General features: G+C 37.6%; 2 protein-coding genes across 5 annotated transcripts; one reads left to right on the top strand and one right to left on the bottom strand.

The window, feature by feature from the left end:
* Positions 1–4,699: 4,699 nt before the first annotated feature.
* On the bottom strand, positions 4,700–14,527 carry LOC106172566 (uncharacterized). The gene is made up of 14 exons (XM_087015376.1): positions 14,387–14,527; positions 13,039–13,257; positions 12,487–12,586; positions 12,216–12,345; positions 11,772–11,912; positions 10,757–11,437; positions 10,225–10,395; positions 9,140–9,300; positions 8,579–8,731; positions 7,658–7,751; positions 7,092–7,289; positions 5,934–6,129; positions 5,559–5,794; positions 4,700–5,219 (listed from the first exon to the last, which is right to left on the bottom strand). Exons 2-14 carry the CDS (start codon positions 13,253–13,255, stop codon positions 5,091–5,093), a joined length of 2,607 nt encoding a protein of 868 aa, XP_086871502.1. The 5' UTR covers positions 13,256–13,257; positions 14,387–14,527; the 3' UTR covers positions 4,700–5,090.
* Positions 14,528–14,686: 159 nt separating this feature from the next.
* LOC106172565 (transient receptor potential cation channel subfamily A member 1) lies at positions 14,687–19,573 on the top strand. 4 transcript variants are annotated; one of them, XR_001239435.2, is made up of 5 exons: positions 14,687–14,859; positions 16,379–16,485; positions 17,515–17,642; positions 18,290–18,415; positions 18,655–18,871. XR_001239435.2 is itself a non-coding variant. In XM_013553339.2 (5 exons), exons 1-5 carry the CDS (start codon positions 14,820–14,822, stop codon positions 19,173–19,175), a joined length of 918 nt encoding a protein of 305 aa, XP_013408793.1. In that variant the 5' UTR covers positions 14,687–14,819; the 3' UTR covers positions 19,176–19,573. The 4 variants fall into 4 exon arrangements, 3 of the variants coding, with proteins under 3 accessions (XP_013408793.1, XP_013408794.1, XP_013408795.1); XM_013553339.2 differs by having other exon boundaries at positions 17,515–17,638; positions 18,655–19,573; XM_013553340.2 differs by having other exon boundaries at positions 14,839–15,000; positions 17,515–17,638; positions 18,655–19,573.
* The last annotated feature ends 1,257 nt before the right edge of the window (positions 19,574–20,830 follow it).

Genomic DNA, 20,830 nt, shown 5'->3' with positions numbered 1-20,830 from the left:
TATTTTTAAAAAGTGAATTTATTTCTCACACGAAGTGAAGGGTCATATACAAAGACGCGATATTTATGAAGTTCTCGTATATGGGCTTCCAGAAGAGACTGTCCATTGATTTATTGAAATCTTTTAAGTAATTAGATTTGTTCTTCGTATAGCCACTGTTCTTCTGCATAAATGGTATCATACATGCTTTTCGAAAAGAAAAATATTAAAACGAGATCAAAGTTTGTAACGAAAGCAAAAAAATGTAAGCTTTTCGTTTGCTTAAGACAGTCGTATAACGGAGTCTTAGACCCCATTCCCACAGATTTTAGATCGATCTATCCCTGTGGGGAGTCTCACTAGATTACTGTCAGCTTAGCCGGCTTATGCCCCTATTTCACACAGAAATCCCATGACTCGCCAGGAATTGACAAATTTCTGGATTCGCGTTTGAATCGTAATCAGTTCGTGAAGTTCTTAACCTATTCGTATATATTCGTAGTCAGTTCTTGCAATTCTTGATCAATCACGAATTGTCCCGCCTACTAAAAGCTGTAAGGGGGTAATTAAGTACCGTGCGCGCTTGGTTGACAGCAATTTAGCGTGAACCCCCAGGGAGTTATGTCGACCTAGATGGATCGATCTTAATCTATGGGAATGCACTCTTAGAAGGTAGCTGCAATGTAATGAACTTTCTGTTTCCGATCCCTTGCCACGGACTGTCCCTTGCGTTGAACATGAACGTAATTCCCTGCTGGTCGGACTACGGTAGTTAACGCTGTTATCAGAATCAATACCATGTATCAAATATCTCTGCATTCCAGATCAAAGAAGAGCAAATCGTTTTAATTGGGGTATTATCGGCAAAGAGTGGGTCATGTGGACGAAAAAAGCAATTAATTGGCCTTTCGATTCCGCAGCGGTCCACATTTTCCCGAAGGCTCCATTCTCATAGAGATGATTTCGACCAATATACTCGTATGTGGTTTACCCCGAGTTTCAAAGGGGAAAATTGAGATACTATCATCATCGATATCTTAACATTGGTCAGCAAGGTTGGGTTACTTCAGGATGAGACGGTCACTGATTACATTGTGCTTGGAAATGGAATAAGAGTATGATCAAATCGAAAAGAAATTTTTTTCGTAAATGTATTTCTTTAAATAATTTTGAATGTGCATTTCAAAAATGACTTGGAACTAGATTGTGTGCCATCGATAAGCTCCAGTGATTTTGAAAAGGTACACAATAAAAAAAATGGTATTTAATTTATCAGTGTACGAGTATTCATTTTTTTCTCTTTTCTTTTCTTGTAACTGGGAGCATTCCTTAAGTTATTCCACTGTCTTTTGTATTCTTCTTTTTGCTTGACGACCAATTAGATAAAAAAAAAAAAAAAAAAAAACACGTTCTTTTTACAGAACGTTTGGCTTAACATATAAGTCAACATAAGACATGTGGCGATACCACATTCTCATTATTTATTGTTACATTCAGCATTGCCATCTTTTAGATCAACTTTAACTATGACAATGTTTGAAATGATTTGATGTGATGGTAAAGAAAGCTGTGGTTTCCGTTCCTTCCTGACTTCACCACAAGAAGCAGATACTGCGCAGAACTGAAGACAACTGGATACGAAAAACGAATAATATTTATGCTACACATACTTGTGTGTCTCTAGGTTACAAAATCATTTCCCGATCATTTCCGCACACACTGACACATACGCGTGTTTAACAGAACTTTTTAACACTTAAAAGTATCAGTATAGCTAGTGAATACAGCGAACATTGCAGAGCAGCCGAAAGACATCCTGCAACAAATTTCTAGGAATGTGAGTAACGTTAACCCCAAAATACCAATCGTTTTATCTTAACATTAATTCCATGAAAATGTTTCATAATCAATTCCAACGGAACAAATAAAATCATTTTGGAATTCCAACAATTCTATGCCAACATAAATCTTGAGAAAATGCCTTGTAACTTAGTCTTATCAAAACAAACAAACAAATTATAGGTATTCAAAACGTGTTTTAATCTGTTTCTTTGGGAGACCATACAGCCGATCGTGGCGCCTCCCTGTATCTGTTCAGGTAATTACTACCTAACTCATCATCCATACCTTTTACGTCTGACGAGCTTAAGCAGCCCCTTTCACAGACCACAATAACTTGGGGCTTGTCTGTTATATTATTTGATTACGACCAAGGCACTCCTCATGTGCAATACCATAACATTCACTTACTAACTAAACATGCCAAAAATCTGGAAGGTAATGTGCGGATGTCAGAGGACGAGGGGAAAAGGCTTTCGCACGAGAGTGGTCACTGTCCGAAGTCAAATGACCATAACCTGTTTGATAAAAACGCATTGGTTTAATTTCCCCGTCTATCGTACTGTAGTAAAGTCGGTGATTTACTGACAGCAGACACGTACTAGTACTAAGTGTCAATCTTTGAATTGACCGGAAGTAATCAAACTTGTGATTTCCTGGCATTTTTGCGTTCAACAAATGAAGGGATTATTCTGCGGTTTCTGTGGTTCACTATATAATATGCTGATTGAAACAGCCAAAAAGCAAAATATTAATTACATATATGTGGGGGCCAAGAGGAAATTTAACATATAACATTGGCCTCTCCGAATATGCCAACTGCCACCGATGTCCATAATAAGTATGCGGCATTTGCTTGTAGCATTATCAGAAACTTAATAGGCACTCGGATTCCAATGAATACATTATCGCTTGTTATCGAGTTGTTTATTAAACGATCGCCATTAGAAAAATATGTACTTCAGACAAAATCGCGCTGGTTATCGGGGCTTATATGGTATCATTGGACTGTAATGTCAATAAAAAAGCCGAACAGCTGATGGCCTTTGTAGGAATTCGGTGGAGTGTTAATTATGAGTCCCGCTAAGATACCCCCCCCCCCCCCATGCACGTGTTCACCAACTTTCCCGTTTCCCGTGCAGGATCCCTACAGGGTTAAAAGCGTTTTTGGACGTCTCTGCCCCTCCCGAAGCGTTGATGCTGCTCAGCGTTTGCATAGAAATGGCAATAAGCATACGTATTCAATAAAAAAAAATTATAGCTGTGAAACATTGATGTTTGACACTGATTAACCGTTTCCTCATTAAAACACAAAATGCACTTGTCTTTTCCTTTTCTTGACACAGTGACTCCAAATAGAGAATAAACTACAGGCCGGGAGGGATTATTTATAACGCAACCTGCGTCATAGCGGAATCAAACAGCCATTTTTTACAAACTATGTGTGTTGCGAACACAATGGGCTGAGAGGAAATTGAACCCCAATTTGCCTTCAGTCATTAGTAACTTCCTAGAGTGTCGGGGCTTTGGTGGAGAAACATCTTTCAACTCAGTCTGGCAGGATCCGACGTCGTCATCCACAGTTTTAAAATCCCATTAGGTCAGATTGATATCAATACGTCCTCTGCATTGTTATCTGATTTGTTCAGACAGTGTTCATGTTAAAGCTATTTCGGTTCATGAACACATTGTTCAATATGTTCATACGTGGTTAAAGTTGAATGTATTTCAGTTCTTAAATACGTTATTTAATCTTAAGACGGCGCTTCAAGCAAAACTGTTCCGGTTCTTAAAGGCAAAGGGGCAACTATTCTATTTTACCCCCCCCCCCCCTCAAAAAAAAAAAAAAAAGATTTTTCTGAGGTGAATGCCGATTTTGCCTATTCTCACTAATGGTTAATGAATTCATTCCGACATTCAATGTTTCTCCAAGTTTTTTAAAAAGCTTGTTTTTGTAATTATCTCTTTAGAGATTATTAGGGAGGTCCACAAGGGCAGATGGCAAGCATAGATTCCGGAATATTTGTGATAACTGCTGTTTTGGTGGTAAAATGGAATTGATTATATTTCCATGAGTCATTTACAATGTTTTTATTGAGAAATATGAACCTCACACGAATAGTTTTTATTCCTTTAAAACTATTCAATCCCTTCAGATAAGTTAAAACTGTCCCAGTTCTATAACATGTTATTTAACTAGATAAATAGTCAAGCTAATTATGTTTTAATTTCGAAACACATTATTTGATCCGTTCCGGCACGGTATAAGTTAAAACTGTTTCAGTCCAAAAACACGTCATTGAACCTGTTCAGACGGGGTTCAAGTTAAGACTGCTTCAGGTTTCTACCTAGTCATCACAGATCCGAGCCTCTTTAACAGAAAACGGGGTGGAAACAAGACTCAGCTAAAACAGTCACTCTGGCGGAAACTGGGGAGGAGGGGGATAAGAGAGGCATGGTGCTCATACAGCTTCCTGTGACCCTTAAAGGGGTAATAACTATGTTTTGGCCAAAATATGAATACTCCTGGAGTAAACAACAATTTTCCCATACTTACCAATGGTTAATGAATCCATTTTTACATTCAAAGTTAGTCCCTGATTTTTTTCTAAAAAAGGTTGGTCTTATGAGATTTTAACAGAGTATAGCCATCAATGGAGGTCACGTGGTCTAAAGACAAGCTCAGATATCAGAATAATAGCTATAACTGCCGTTTTTGTGGTAAAACAGAATATATTATATTTTTTTGAGTAATTCACAATGTTTTTATTGTGAAATATAGATCTCATACGAAGAGTTATTGTCCCTTTAAGAGCAAGGGTGGGTTAAGCACGGCTTAAACACAATAACAACGTCAACAATATCAACAAAAACACAACAATTATAATAATAATAAATTCAATTATATATATTTAAAATGTAGCCCATTTACTGCAAGATTCACTGTTTGCAGTGGAGTTTGTGTAAATCTGGAGTTAATTGTTAAAATCATTTTTATCACCAGATGTTTAATCTATGGGTCAAACACGGACAAATAAATTTGTGTTATTCATCCAAGCTAAAGACAAAGAAAAATTTAAGATTATATATATCACCAGTTTCTTATTCATCAAAGGGCAAGTGTGCACAATTGTTCATAATTATATGCTCTGTAAAGGTCTTAAGCCAATTTCTGGAAGATGGTCTTATCCTGGTCTAAGCATTCTGTTACATGTATCTGTAAGCTGTCTAATCTTGGTCTAAGCATTCTGTTACATGTATCTGTAAGCTGTCTAATCTTGGTCTAAGCATTCTGTTACATGTATCTGTAAGCTGTCTAAGTCAGGGAAATTGTCCTGGCACTTGGGGCAAACAAACTCCTGTTCCTCCGTGCTGGTGCTTCTTCTTCCACTTCCAGCCCACTAAAATAAAGACATCAATTGAACTTGAAATACTGCAGGCCTTCGTCAAGGCAGAAATTCCAAGATCTAATTGGTTCTAATATAATATAGCCCATTTCAAACCTATCCTGAGAGATTTACTTGAAAATCCCTCCATACCATTTTGAGTTGGGATTTTTTAAAAGTTGAAACTATCAAAACAAAAAATGTCCTCTAAATAAAATGTACAGATCCCAAGATTCCTGCTTGCTGCTATATATTTAACTTACATCACAACTTGAGATATCGCTCATTGCTTGCTCACATTTAAATCAGATAAATATTCACACCAAATTCTAATACCCAAACCCCATACCATACCTGATCAGAATCTCCACTGCGTGGACCACCTTCGTTTGCACTTTGCTCCCCCTGAACATCAGGGTTTAGGTAATTCTGTCTAAAATAGGGGGAGCCATAGGGCATGTGTGGTGGCGCCTGCACATGTTGCCCTGGATACTGTTGCCCTGGATACTGTTGCCTTGGATACTGTTGCCCTGGATACTGATTGGGTGGGAGCTGCGGTGGGGTGTAGTTTGAAGGCGGTCTGTTTACTCCTGAAATACCATGAGAAATTGCCACGTGCAGTAACTATTACAGCGGGTTTGTAGAAGAGTTCTCTCATGCTGTCATATAAAACTGTTACCATTTTTATCCTGATAAATGCTTATTGTATAATATTAAACTACCTAATACCTGGAATGTATGGCTGGTGTCTGTATCTCTCTGAAAAACTTTCCAGTTGTCTTCTGTTGAAGGTTTCCAGTTCATCTAAAAGCTGCTGGTTCTGGATTTGTTGCTGGTTTAACTCCTCCCTCAGCTTCTCTTTCTCCTCGTTTTGCTGTTCCCTGGACGCCCTTTCAGCCTCAAAGTCCTTTTTATAAACTTCTGCCTACAACGTGAAAAAACAAAATGTGATTCACACATTGGTCTTTCAACCAAACATAACCTGAGAAAATGTAAATGTGGATCTGAATTCAACTTCAGAGCCATCTCTATCTTAGGCCCCATTCAGAATAAGGGACTTACTAGTCCGAGGGTCAAATACGGTCAACCCACTTAAATACTTCCCCCACAGGATATCTATTCAGTGTCTATTAGCAGATTAGACAGCAAGCTTCTTAGTGCCATATTTGACCCTAGGACTAGTTAGTCCCCTATTCTGAATGGGGCCTTAGACATGCAAGTATGACAAGATAACAACTGACAGAGTAGTTGCATATATTTGCACCAACTCCATGTAATCAGGCCATAAGGCATGGTGGAGGAGAGGGGGTGGCTGGGAAAAGGTTTATTTTTAAATTTGGTCTATGCCATTACCACTATGGTCAAAAGGTATACTTAAAAGAACCCCTCTTTGAAATTGGAGTCTACAGGCCTGATATCAGAAAGTGTTTGAAAATGACTGTACTCTAATAAAGTTCCATCCTCTCTCCTCCCCAAGTCATTCTTGAACAAATGGGTAGTTTGGTTCAGATCCACTTGAAGCCCATTTGGTTTTTGTTCAATAAAAAATACTTTTAAATTAATAATGATGATATATATCTTACATCACCTGTGTGAGCTTGTAGACCTTAAAGAACATATACTTACAGTCAGATTCGTGATTAATAATTTTGAAATGATTTAAGGTTATATTCTTATATAGCATTTGTGGTGCTTTTCCTGCATAGTAGACTTAAGGGTACCCTCTTTTTCAATTTTGTTGCTACCACTAAATAGGGAAGTTCTAATTTTAAGAAAATTTAGAAATTTTTAGTTCTAATTTTTTTAACTTTGAAAAAAAAAATACAGCACCTGTAAATTTCACAGTTCTCCCAATTGAAAAGATCAAGCCATTACTGTAATATTTACCTGAGCTTTCCAAACTGGAATCGCCTCTACCGCTGTCTGCAACTGACCAATCTGCTGTCTGAGACCATCTATCTCATTTCTCTTGTTGTCCAAGGACTCCTCTGCTGCTATCAATTGAGCTGTTAGGTTGTCCACGTCGATTTTCAAGCTCATGTTTTCTTTCTGCATCTCTGGGGACAGGGCGCTATTTTTGGCTTCCTGGAGTGGATGGTTTGGTACGTATTGTGTAAGTGCAAAATGCCTATTTCTGTTAATAGTCAGGCCTACATCAGGCACTTTTCAAAATAAAATATAAATGGAGCATTTCTCGTTGATTCATACTCCATTTGAAACCAACTGACCGGATCATCTTATGACAAGCCACACTAGTAAAGAAGTTAATCTTGGCTGCTCTTTTGTAAAAAGAAGTTTGGAATGTATATAATATTGAGTGCCAGTCGTGAATTTTGGTATGTCATTTGTTTTGCTTATGGGCATTAATATTTTTGTGTTGGTAATTACTCTCTTTCTCTCTCTCTCTCTCTCTTGCACGCGCACGCACGCACACAGAGTAGCCTGTTACTTACCTGCCCAGCTTTATAATCATCAAATGTCCCCAGCAAGTCATGGTAATCCTTGCAGAGCTGGTCAAAGTTATGTCTCATCTCGGCCAGCTGCTGCCTGGAAAAGTAAACACAGCTTTTGTGAGAAACTTTTCACACCTTGCAGTACTCTCCATTACAAATATATCCTTTAGCTCTTGCTATGGGACACTTTGGGACCCTATAAAAACACAAATAATACAGGACTCTGTAGGATTCCTATCAAGGACATTCATCCTATAGGTCCCTTTATATAGGATTTTGGGCCAATTCCAAGTATGATATTTTATTGGACACTATAGGAAATTTCTGTTAGGGCTTAACTGGACCAGTTCATTTGGACAGGCTAAAACGTGTAATTACACTTCAGGTTTCTGCATTTTGCTCCCCTGCACAAGTTTCTTTTGTGCTATTTAGTCAAATAATTTTCCATGCGAAGAGCAGAGTGTTCAGTTTAGATGACTCCAATCTCTTACATTGTGTTATAGCCAGAATACAGTTATAGCCTGTAAATTGAACCAATGCCAAAAAGGACATAATCAGAATTTCATTGAAATCTGGGGAACAAATATTCTCTAGGAACAGGTGTAAATAAAATTAATTTTGTGCACAATATTAAGGGATGTAACCAGGTATGACTCAGGCCTTATAAATGGATTTGGCATTTACTAACACTACCTGCAGATCTTTTAGCACTAACGCCCATATTAACCACGAAACCCAAAAATTAACCAACACACCATACAATTATTTAGCACCAACAAAACAATACCTAGCACTAACATTAATCTCCTCTGGTAGTGCTGGTTAATTTGTGGGTTTTGTGGTAAATATGGGCGTTGGTGCTAAAAGATCTGCAGGCAGTGCTAGTCAATGCCTAAACCATTTATAAGGCCTGTTACTCACTTGGCTGTATGTCCCTCCTGTCTCTCCATATTAAGTGCAAGTTCAAGGTTTGTGATAGTGATTCGCATCTGGTCAATCACTGTGTCGTCCTTGGTCCGCTGATCATCCACATCTGCACGCAGCTTCTTCAGTTTTATATCGGCCTCTCTGTATCTGAGTTAAAATTCAAAGAATGAATTAGAGTCCAGGAAATTGAGAATAAAATGTCTACATGATGCTTTTATTATCAACCTGTACCGTTTGTCATTTTACAAGATGTTTGAAAATTATCTGTTGTATATCTATATATACTTCATCATGAAAATAAAAACATTTCAATCCCTTTCCCATTTTTTCACACAACATAAAGTGCAGTTAAATAATAATGTGGTTGAAAACATATTTAGGTAACAAAGTAAATTTCACTGCTATCTCAAAATAATTGACATGTCATGATCATCAATATATTCAGTAATTCAAAAAGAAACGGCAAATAATATACAGATTACACAAGCCAAACTTAGAGAGAACTAGCCAACAGCCAAGACATGGTAGCCAATCCCTGCATTCTTTTTCTAGTACCTGCCCCTCTCTTTTTCCAAATTCGTCATCGCTGCCTCCAATTTCTCATTTGTGGTTAAAAACCGTTGTTCAAAACTATTGCATCGCTGCTGCGTCTCCTGGAGCTCATTAAGCACCGACATCAGCTGGGCTCTTAACGGCTGGATCCCTTCCTCAGGATTCTGGGAAAAAATTTGCATAAAAAAAAAGAAATTAGGACAAAATAGACACATGACATGTATATCACATACTGAAATCTTTTAAAGACACTTCTAGCCTCAAGTTTATTGGAAACTTTCCTAGTGTGAGTTCACAATGAAACTATCCTTCTAGGTAGTTTGAACTTATTCCATGGGGACTCTGCCTGAAAGCAATCAGATAAAAACCCCTCCTAGCTAATCCTGTTGAACAGAAAAGCATAAGAGCTGGTGATTACATGAGATCATTGAAAACAAAAGGAGGCATGTTAACCTGACTGTATTCAGTGAGAGTCCCCACGGAGTTGGTTCAAACTACCAAGAACAATATGTTCACTGTGAAGACACCCCTACATTACAAGCATGATGCAAGTGAGTTTTTAGTATTCTAAAAAACTGGAGTACTCAGTTGGACTTTCATAACCATATAATTCTAGAATAGTACTCAGAGAATGCAGACTTCTACTACCACATTATAATTTATACTAACCAAAACTAAATGAATAAATGAATTACCACCAAAATCTAATCACTTTTAAGTTTAACCATTTGTGACCTATCCTAAATGTCTTCAAAATCCATCCATAACATTTTGAGTTAGGCTGGGGATAAACACACAGACAGATGGAGGTGAAACATATTAACCTATTCTTAATTATAAAGCCCATTTAGAACAGATAATCCTACGATGTACTGATCTGCGGATTAAACGTGCCATTAAACAGATCAAATCTCGGCTCTGAGGCTTAACTGCTCAGCCCCTGCAAGGACATCAGGTGTGGAGGCGGGGAGACCATTACGGTATTAAGTGGCCTTCCTTTCATGTAGGGTCTGCCATATTTGATCTGCAGATCAGTATATCCAAGGATCGTCTGTTCTGAATGGGCCCACAGACTAAGCATTCCTTACCCGGTCCTTGCGCTGCTGAAGCTCCATACTCATACTCTCAATCCTAGTCATCAGTTCCTTGACTTGCTTGTTGTGTTCTTCTGTAAGCTGCCTCACTCTACGGTCTGTGTTTGTTGCACTATCGGACAATTCTTTTTCCTTGTCTTGTAAATCTTGACTTAAGCTTTCAATCTAAAGGAGAACAGTGCTTTGGTTTACAGCATATTCATACCATTCGTATGGTATACAACCTCCTTTATTTTAAAAGCATTATTTGATAATCTTTTACTTCTATAAAAGACACAGTTCATAAATACCATTTCCATTTAGAATTTGTAAATACTGAAGCTTTCCTGTGTAAGGCATAAATCATGTCATTGTTATTAGTAAAATGCTACCAAAACATTTATCAATGGTCCTTTTCCCACTGAACAGTACTAGTAAGCTGTAGATCCCCCAGACTGGTACTATAAAGAAAACTATATGGCTTGGTGTAAAAAGGACCTAAGAAACTATACTGCTCATTATGAAAAGGGGCCTTAGACCAACCTACCTTAGCCTGTGTCTCCTGTAACTGTGCAGACAAACTTGTCACTTTCTGCCTCTCCTCCTCTAATTCTTCCAGCAGCTTGTTCATTTCACCAGACTCAACTGCACTGTCACCTGACAAGAGCCTTGACCCTTCTTCAGCCTGACCTTGACCTGGCCTTGACACGACCTGTGCATGACCTTGACCTTGCTGCTGTGTGCTCTCCACCTCCACAGCTTCTCTGTCACTGGCTGCCATGTTTTGATCTAGGTGGCATTCCTTCTTATCCACGATTGCAAAATCGTCAGTGCCTGTGCTTTGGGCCATGATGTTCTGTTTAAGTTCTGATAACTCCGCCTGCAGCTGGGTGTTCATAGTAAGCAGGTCCTTCTTCTCCAGCAAAAGCCTCTGCTGCATTTCCCTTATCTTTGACAGCTCTGTGGATGACTCATCCAATTTTGCTTTCAAGTCCTTGTTCTGCGTCTCCATTTTGGTCATGGCTTCCCCTATCTCTGCCCTCTTCTGAGCCATTCTCTGCTTTTCTTCAGTGAGGTCTTCTATTTCTTGTTTGAAAGTTTGGAGTTGCTCCTGTAGTTGCTGAACCTGGCTCTGATATTCCTTGGCTTGGGTCTCTGCTGCCTCCTGCTTCACTTTGATCACATGGAGTTCCGCTCTCTGTGAGGGGCTGCCATCACTTGGGTACGACTGAAGCAGCAAGATCAACAAAGACTACAAATGTGTCACACTAAGTACGATTAACAATTCTGTTTAAGATCCATAGACTGTGTTTCTATATATAAACTTTACTACATGCAAAGTAATACCAAAGTTTTTTGGTCCTTTCAGATCATCTACATACCAAAGCAATGTTATAAATAAATAAATAAATAAATAAATAAATAAATAAATAAATAAATAAATAAATATGGATTAAAAAAACTGAACATGCACCTGGAATAGGCTGGTGTTATAAAGTCATGAAATGGTGTCACCCTAAAAGACCTACACAATTCTGAGTAGAGCACAAAGCTAACTATACCTCTCCTCCGGCAGGACTGGGATGTGTTTTCTTCAAATTCTGTATCTCTGCATTTAAGGCTTCAATCAGGTTATTGGAGTCATCAGCATTCTTTATCAGCTTCTGGTTGGTCTGCTCCAGCTCCTCAATCTTATGCTGAAGCTGAATTGAAAGGGATTCTTTACTTACAGTGACTAGACAGTCAGTTCTTGTCTCCACTTTTAGGATGACATTTATGTAAAACTACTACAGGAATTTGCTTAAGGCATACAATGCACACAAGGCCTCTCTCTATATATATAGATGTAGCTAAAAAAATTCCTCGAAATGTCAACAATTTCCCCTTTATCACCAAAGTCTGAAAATGGTTTTATTAAAATCTGTAACTTTTAAGCTCTTTCACCATCTTTTGGTTCAATTTTCTTCAAAAAGAAAAAAATCCCCAAATTGGACATAACAACCTACTTGTAACATGTCTGTCCCTGTTGTCCCTGCGACTCCTTCTCGTATCTGAGCCTCCAGTGCAAGTATTTTCTTCTGTGCCTCATCTCTCTGTTGTCGTAAATTTGTCACCACCCTCCTAGCATCATTATACCTGAAACATGGGTGATTATTACTGTGACAGGGATCTTGTAGGCAGTTCTTTAACTTGTCTGGCAGTAAATGTACTTGTTGTGGTTACTGTTGATTTGGGTTCTTGACTTATACATTTAAGAATGCATGCTATAAATTATACCTGTTTCTAGTTTCTTGTTGAGAAGCTTCAATCTTTTTCTTCCACTCCTCTATAATAGAACGCTGGCTTCTCATAGCCTCAGTATTTTGCATCACAGTGCCTAAAATTAATTATACCAAATATTACTGTGTTATAATCTAGGACCGCATTCAGAACAGTGGACTATCTAGTCTGCAAGTCAAATATGGCGACCCATTAAAAAGCTTGCTGTCTAATCCACTAATAGACACAGAATAGATTCCCCATGGGGAAGTATTCAAGTACATTGGCCATATTTGACCTTCAGCCCACTGTTCTGAATGCGGCCTTAGAATAAAAGATTTTAAGAGCAACTATTGCGGATTATAACTATATGTTGACATTCAAATATGAACCATGTTTATGCCTTCCTTACTAGAATTTATTGAACTAAGAAAGGGTCTGCCTCAACTTCAACACTTTACCAAACACAGAATACTGTTCAAATAGATGAATACTTTTTTTGTTCAGTCAACAAGACATTTTTTTTCTAAAGCACAATACAATTCTAACAGATAATGGTAATTTCCTTACTTTTCAATTCCTGATTCTCCTGCATCAAGTCTTTCATTCTTGCCAAGGTCTCCTCTTGGGTCAATTCACTGGCCAGAGATTGGAGAGAGAATGTCAAGTGCTCTAAATTAACTGGACTGTCCCCGCGGTTGGATGGGCTGGTCACTCTGGACAGGATGACAAAGTCTGACCCAGCACTGCTACCTGACGGAGGTCCATTATTACCATTGACCTCCATTTCTGAAATAAGTGGATGAAACTGTTTATATTCATTTTTAAGTTATATAAATTTAAGTTAATACTAATATACAGTAACATATATCGAATGCAAGGCTTTTTCCAGCGAACCTTCCCATGATGGCTCAATTAGACTTTCTGAAATTTTGTAGGAAGTTACGGGCGATAATTTTGGACTACCATTCCTGGGAAAATCCCTGATTGTACACAATACATGTGCAGCCTTATTCTTATGTTTTATTAAAATAAGTTTTTTTTTAAATTTTTTTTGTCTGTTGTTCAAAACACAATTAAACTAAATGTTAACTTTAGTTTTTCTGCTAAGTTACACTTTCATGAACTTGGTCAGACCAATTTCCAAACCCTACTCTGTTCTTGTTAACTTCGTCAGACCTATCTGTACATATATTCTCTTCCCATAAATTTGGTCAAGCGTGTCCTTTCAACTTGTTACTTACTCCTTTTAAAATATAAACTCCCATGTTCATAACTTGCATGCAAGATATTTATAAACTCAACCAAATTGAAATTAATTAAGTCTGAAGTGTTAAAACAGCTTGAACCACAAACCAGATTTACAATTTATCCATGATATCATTGATATGTAAAATTTAAGTAGAGATTTATCAATAATTTAGTGGAAGTTAAATACCTGGCACTGTACTGAAGTGATAAAACAGCTCGAATCACAAATTAGATTTAAAACCTACCCATGATATTAAAATGCTAGCAGAGATTTCTCTATAATTTAGTAAAAGTTATATACAAGTTTCTGCACAATTAGCAAGTAACTTAAACACTATCGTGTCCTGCGATATTGTCGATCTAAATGTACTGGTGCTTTACACAACCTAATTTCTCTATTTCATCAAGGGTTTTATGACCAATCGAATAATTTTGGGTGTCGAAAGTTGAAATTGAATCTTTTCTTCAAGTTTTATTCTCCAAAAGTCTAAGCAAAGTAAGAGAAATAACCCGAGGCTGTTTTTTTCTATTTCTATTTCAACGCCAAGTTGAGGGTGCTGCCCAATACACTGAAATTGAAACTAAATTGTTTGACTAATCTTGCTCTTACTTCTGTAATTATATATGTCTGATTAAAAGTAGACATCTTAGAAAGTTTCTCACCCACCGGTAATACAATGTTTGTTCTTACCTGTGAGGCTACCTTTACGTAAATGTTGACAGAAACGAAGATATTTTTGAGAGGAAATCAAACTCCGCCATTGGATTTCCCCGTTGACGTCATCGTATATTTTTTTTATCCAAGATGATACCGATGGTAATTTTTTACATGTGTAAATATATCCAATAAAGAATTGAAAATACTGAAAAGTTTTTGTTTAAGTAACAGTTTTGATCGTCAAAAGGTTTTATGGGTTATAAGGAAAAGAGATACGGCGACATAAACATAAAATGGCATAAGCTTGTCTTGATATAATGTAGGTCAACTCGAGGTCAGAGTTCGCGGTTCGGTACATAACACTGATGCAAATGTTACTGTGTAATTACGTAAAGATTTTCGGTTGCTGCATTGACGAACGTGTAGATGGTTGAAATCCAAAATGTCTACGCCAGCAGATATCTGTGAGGCTGTCTCCAAAGGTACGTGAAGGTGTTTACAGTTTTGGATATATGTACATTTTACGCTGACGCTGTGCACTTCATTACAACCAGCTGTAAACCAGCCTAAGCCAATTAAGAGTGCGGTCGACGTTAATGCCGTGTACATGCAGACAGGTACAGGTATAGTAGACATACAGGTGTACACGTAACATACACATGACTCTTTACTGGCATATTGAAGGAATTAATATTATACCCTGTACATGTACCTTGCTGTACTGTACATGCACTAGTAGTATATATGTACCGGTATGTATTTGTTAATACCAGTATATGTACACTGTAGACAATGTAGTTTATTGTTGTTTCTCAGTTTATATCTTTTCAGAATTGCCCAGTCATAAGTGATATTTTAGAAAGTGAAAATTGTTTTTCGAAGCGACTATACAACAACACTGAACAAAAAGTGGAATCATTATGGTATTGGTTATGGAGAGGGGTTAAAGGGAAAGGGGGGGGGGGTTGCCTTATAATACATGCTACAAAAGATTCCATCCAAAAGATTCTTAACGCAGGAACATACATGTATGTACTAGTACCAGTATTAAAAGGCTGAGAACTGATGCGCTCGGTGGGGGTCTCTCCAGAAGATAGAGTTTTTTCCCGGGCATATTATATTGCACAGGTAGTTTTTTTTTTTTTTTTTTTTTTTTTTTTTTGGGGGGGGGGGGGGGGGGTCTTTAATCCTTATGTGTTATTTCAGGGTTATTTATTTATTTATTTATTTGTTTTGCTGTATTTTCAAAACAGGTAAAGTACTAGTAACTAATTCAGTTACTGGGGCTGTAAACAGTGTACGTGCACATTTGGTATTTAATTACTAATTAGCAAACATTACACTCACATGGAACATCAAGCTTAGACTGATGGGGATTAATGTTGCACACCAATAAGGGAATGCAGGAACACATTTGTAAGACTGGGTTCCCATGCCTAGATCAATCCATCCGGATTGGTCTAACTCCCCGGGGAGTCTCACTAAATCTCCATCAACTAAACTGGCTTAAATGTCTGTCACACCTACCAATTAAATCAGCTAGGGTAAAGATAGTTACCCCCTAACAGCTTTACTAGGCCTGACAGAATTTTAAGGCAGTTAACTTGATAGCAATTTAGTGAGACTCCCCAGGGAGACAGATCGATCCAAATATCTGTGGGAATCGTCCCTAAGATGTTTATAAAACTAGTACAGCATCAGTTTTACCTGCATGGATTATATCATTTACATGTATGTACCAAACAGTTGAACATAGTGAAATCAGTGGCTGTTGTGACTTGATTAAAAGGTTTGTGAAGACCTTGAGACTTTGAAAGACGCAGGTGACTTATATTTCAAAAAGGTTTTGTTTATTTTCACCTGAAAGTAGAAAAAGTTGACAAATAAATTCATATTTAGTAAATAAATTCATATGTGACACGGTTAATTCTACGCATTTTTCATGTTTAATATATGTATAGTTGAAATGTTACTTCCACTTTGCTCTGCCTGTGTTTTCAGGTGATCTGCAGGGGCTGCTTCGACTTGTTCTGGCTGGAGGGGATGTAAACAAAGCTGAAGAACAAGGCATTTATTGTAACTCTCCGTTACATTTAGCATCAGAATTGGTAGGTGGCATACCGCAGTCAATGCTGTTTTATCCACCATTAAATTTAAAGGCATCATATCCAGGACATCCGAGAAGAGTATTTTTTTTTTCAAGAAAAGGTGATTTTTTTCTTACTTATGAGTCATTGCTCAATCCAACCCTGTACTTGAAGTGGATTTTTATACCATATTAAGTAAATTATTTCCCTCTGAATGACTTCCAAGTTATTAAGACGATCATGTTTTTCTGACATTTAAAAAGGAAATATCAACACCAGGTGCCTTAATTTGAGATGTTTTATCATTTTAAATATCTGAAATAGAAAAAAAGTAGTTTGCAGGATATTGGACTTAAAAATGCAACGGGGGGGGGGGGGGGGGGGGGGGGGGGGGGGTCATTCATGTCCAGTTTACCTTTAATATATATTGAAATCTTACTTTACAAATTCAATTTACTGGTATATATCTTCGTGATTTGGGGGAATATGCCAATTAAAAGTATAAAGAGAGGGATTATTAAGGAAAGTAAGGATTTCAAAATCTGTTTTAAAAGGGTTGAGTCCTGCTAATAATTTGCAAATATCTATGTCTGTAACACAAGTGACTTGATAAAAAGAAATAATTGGGTGATTATTATTATTTATCACCAGCTTTCGCTCATTGCGCTTTTTGTGTAATGTTAGGTTAATGTCAGTTTTGGATCATCAATTTCTTTTGGGGGAGTTTTGTGATAAAACAGTATTGATAATTTAGACTCCGTTCACATAGAAAGTCCATTTTCTAAAAATCTGTTTTCTATTTGCAGTATCTTGTAATCACGGTCCCTGTGCCCTGAATATCGCGAGAATTAATTACAGCTTTGGAAGTAACTGCCTCGCGCCGCCAGTAATTATGCTGCGGATATTCAGGGCACAGGGACCATGATTACAAGATACCGCGAATAGAAAATAGATTTTTAGAAAATAGACTTTCCATGTGAACGAAGCCTTTTTCTGCATGAGTTACATTACTTTGTTCATAAAATGAACAGGTATGAAAACATTTTTTAGGATGCTGGAAAGGAGAACTCCAGGGATATCATACAGGTTCTATTAGAGAATGGTGCCGATGCCAACAAAGAAAACAGATTTCAACAAACACCTCTGCATTTGGCATGTCAGCATGGGCATCTGTGTATGTACGAGAACCTTAACCAAACAAATCAGTAGACTTTGCATACGTAGCTCATCACCTTATAACTTGAATTATGGTTGATCTCAAAGAAATCTCATGGAACTGCCTTTTTTGACATTGGCTTAAACATATGAATACTGCCAAATTTGAATCTTTTCATGACTGAAACAAAGTTTTGATCCAAACTGGCAGACATTTCTTATTTCCAGAATGTTGAGATTAGGAGATGGATCTAATGAGACTTACAGTGTGAATATTGTAATGCCAAGTCTACTGTATACCCCAGGACATTATAGGATTTAAAGTATATCATTTGATTTCCATAATGGAAGGACCAAAGCCATACACGCGCCTCACATAAGAATTGCAACACGCCCAAATCACTCTTTTTAACAAAACTACACAACCAAGCATCAATCTACTTATCTGCGATCCAGCGTCATTATGTGTGCTTCCCTAAAGAACGATAGATTATAGACATTTTGTCTGTTTTGCAGGCAACCTTAATTGTAATGTTTTCTTACACATCATCACATTAAGTTGTGTTTTACATAATGAAATGAACATCTGTTGATAAATGTCTTTACTTTGTGACATTAGCATAAACTTAATATTTTACTCCAACAACATTATGTGTCATTTCTCCTGTAGATCTGGCAACCGTCCTAGTTGAGCAGCTACGCGTGGATTTGAATGCTCCGGATTGTGGCGGGCTGACCCCGCTCATGCACGCCGTCTATCGGGGAAGACTGGAAATAGTGGATTTTCTCACCAAACGTGCGTTTTTAAGGAAGAGTAAATCTGTGTATATAAGAATTTGTGCAACGAAGACATAATCGTATGTTGATTGTTTCTGTATAAAAGAAATAGATAACGCTTAAATTGCATGATAACTAGACATTGCTTTTGGTCTGCTCTTTTTATATGAGATTTATATTAAAAACAAACGTAATATGTTTTCAGTATGAAACTACCATTAGGTGCGTTTTAAATGTGCATTCTTATTTCAATTCCAGGAGGTTGTGACCTTGAAATACTTGATAACGAGGCTTCTAGCGCGTTAGATATGGCGGTGCTGAACCAGCAACAGGACGTTATTACATTACTATTGAAAGCTGGTTGTGAACTAGAGAAGTCAAAAGGACACGTTTATTCTCGCTCACACTACGTCAATTCTTATATATACTCTTTAATAAACCAGAACGATGTCAGAAATGTGAAATTATTATATGATAGCGGGTGTTCAAAAAAAGAATTCTATTTGCAAGGTTCGATTCACGAAAGCAACGAAATTGGCATTTCCGTTGAGATGAGGGAAGCGCTGCGGTCTATTATTTTTCAACCACGTACTTTGAAAAATGCCTGCCGCAGAGTTTTACGAGGGAGCCTTGCCCGTGTGAAAAAGAAAAACGAATTTCTTGGAAGCAAGTTCAGTAATCTCAGTTTGCCTAGATCTCTAACGTCGTATTTAGCTTTGGATGAATACAGACACGAGCTACAGGACGCGCTTTCCCAGACCAGAGATCAGAATATTTAACTTTTATAATCAACCAGTTCTAAAACGGCATTGAAATATAATTTTGGTAATTGTTTATGCAATTGTTGGCAAATGTAGCCTTTATGAGAAACCGACACCAGCAACTTTGCTCTGCAGTGGAACTTATATGAAAGCAACCAGAACTCGATTGATGTCTTTGGGATCTTTGCAGGGATGGGCATACGTGTATATAATGGTTTAGAACCTGCTGGAATTTAGCGCTGCTGGCGCAGTAAAATCCCGCCCCGGATGCCGCAATGGTCTTCACGACTGGCTCAGAGTTGTTACATTTCACGGCGTAGAAGGGTTTGACACGAGACGGTGCTTTATCCTTGTTAACTATGTCATTCAAATTGACAATTTAGAAAGGGCGCTGCAATAAAAATGTTGTTACTGAATTGGTTAAATCTCTGTTTTTGAAAACAATACACCTTACAAGCACCTAAAGAATAAACCTTGTAATCGGTAACAATAATCTGTAATGGCAGTAGAATATGTTTTTTGCATATACATAATCTAAATGACATCTACACTATAAACACATAATTATATTATTTAATTGCTATGCTTTATCATGAATGATAGACAATTTTTGGGGTATTTACTATTGCTTTAAGACCGACTATCTTTGTTTCCCAACTACCATTCCTACCCTGTTAGCCCTTCACTTATTTTAATTTTGATATGTTGCTGTATTGCCTTGCTGTTATAGTTCCCATGAAGATTTTGAAAAAAATTTCCGTACAGTGGGTCTGAATTGTCGCCATTTTGCTTTCTTTCCAAGAGTGTTCAGAGAAACTGAAATTAATGGTATATTTATAACAAAGCTAGGCTTATAAATCATAGAAAATGCCGAAAACCATTCAATCATTTGAAATTTTTTGACAGTTACGTTTTTTGTATCATATTTTTATTTTCCCCTCTGTTGCTCAGTGAAAATATACAGGCAACAAGTCGCTTGTTAGACAATACGTTGTATGATAATACCTCTAAAGTCCACAGTGGCAATAGCATATTTAGTCAAATGTTTCGGAGTTTTTGTTGCCTAGTTTAATTTCACAGGATAGACAGTGTTATGAGGCCTGCATACGCGTGTGCGAATACCTCTGGATAGAAAGGACGTGAGTTCGACTCTGGCCGGCGACGTCCCATTTCTTCATAACCGGTACCTGCCGTCCCCATCCCCCGCTCCAGGGGCAGATCCAGGATTATTTTGGGGGGGGGGGGGGGGGGCGCGGATGTGAAGCCGACCCCCCCCCCCATCTCCAACAATTTTGGTAATTTAGAGGGCGAACGGTGAAAATATCACAGACATATTTCTGTTTGCTATTGCTATGTGTACTAAACCAGTATAAAAAGAGTTTGTGTAAAAAACATAACTTTTACTTTAAATTACTTTAAGTTTACGTAACAGTAAACAATATGAATAACGTGTTTACGCATACATGTTAAGTCCCGTATGTAGCTCTGTGTGCAATACTCAATATATATCATCCAATGACGAGCTGAATAGTGGTATTAACACTTTTGTATCCCATTTAGCTTGCAGCAATCACCTTATTGCGCCAGCCAGCGTAATCATCTTAGGGCGTATTCCCATAGATTTTAGATCGATCTATCCCCGTGGGGAGTCTCACTAGATCACTTTCAGATAA

Source organism: Lingula anatina, chromosome 6 (genome assembly GCF_051362555.1).
Source record: "Lingula anatina isolate TDL-2025a chromosome 6, LinAna3.0, whole genome shotgun sequence".
Classification (NCBI taxonomy): domain Eukaryota; kingdom Metazoa; phylum Brachiopoda; class Lingulata; order Lingulida; family Lingulidae; genus Lingula; species Lingula anatina.
Note: the sequence above shows the minus strand (reverse complement) of the source record. Positions and strands in the feature narration are given on the sequence as shown.

What these genes read in the sequence shown, in the direction of transcription:
- LOC106172565 (XM_013553339.2), top strand. Translation starts at nt 14,820, where the DNA reads ATGTCTACGCCAGCAGATATCTGTGAGGCTGTCTCCAAAG. An exon ending in CTGTGAGGCTGTCTCCAAAG is followed by an intron (nt 14,860 to 16,378) that starts GTACGTGAAGGT and finishes CTGTGTTTTCAG; the next exon opens with GTGATCTGCAGGGGCTGCTT. An exon ending in ATGTCAGCATGGGCATCTGT is followed by an intron (nt 17,639 to 18,289) that starts GTATGTACGAGA and finishes TTTCTCCTGTAG; the next exon opens with ATCTGGCAACCGTCCTAGTT.
- LOC106172566 (XM_087015376.1), bottom strand. Translation starts at nt 13,255, where the DNA reads ATGGAGGTCAATGGTAATAATGGACCTCCGTCAGGTAGCAGTGCTGGG. An exon ending in CAGGGACAGACATGTTACAA is followed by an intron (nt 11,913 to 12,215) that starts GTAGGTTGTTAT and finishes CTTTCAATTCAG; the next exon opens with CTTCAGCATAAGATTGAGGA. An exon ending in CCAGTCCTGCCGGAGGAGAG is followed by an intron (nt 11,438 to 11,771) that starts GTATAGTTAGCT and finishes TTGCTGCTTCAG; the next exon opens with TCGTACCCAAGTGATGGCAG.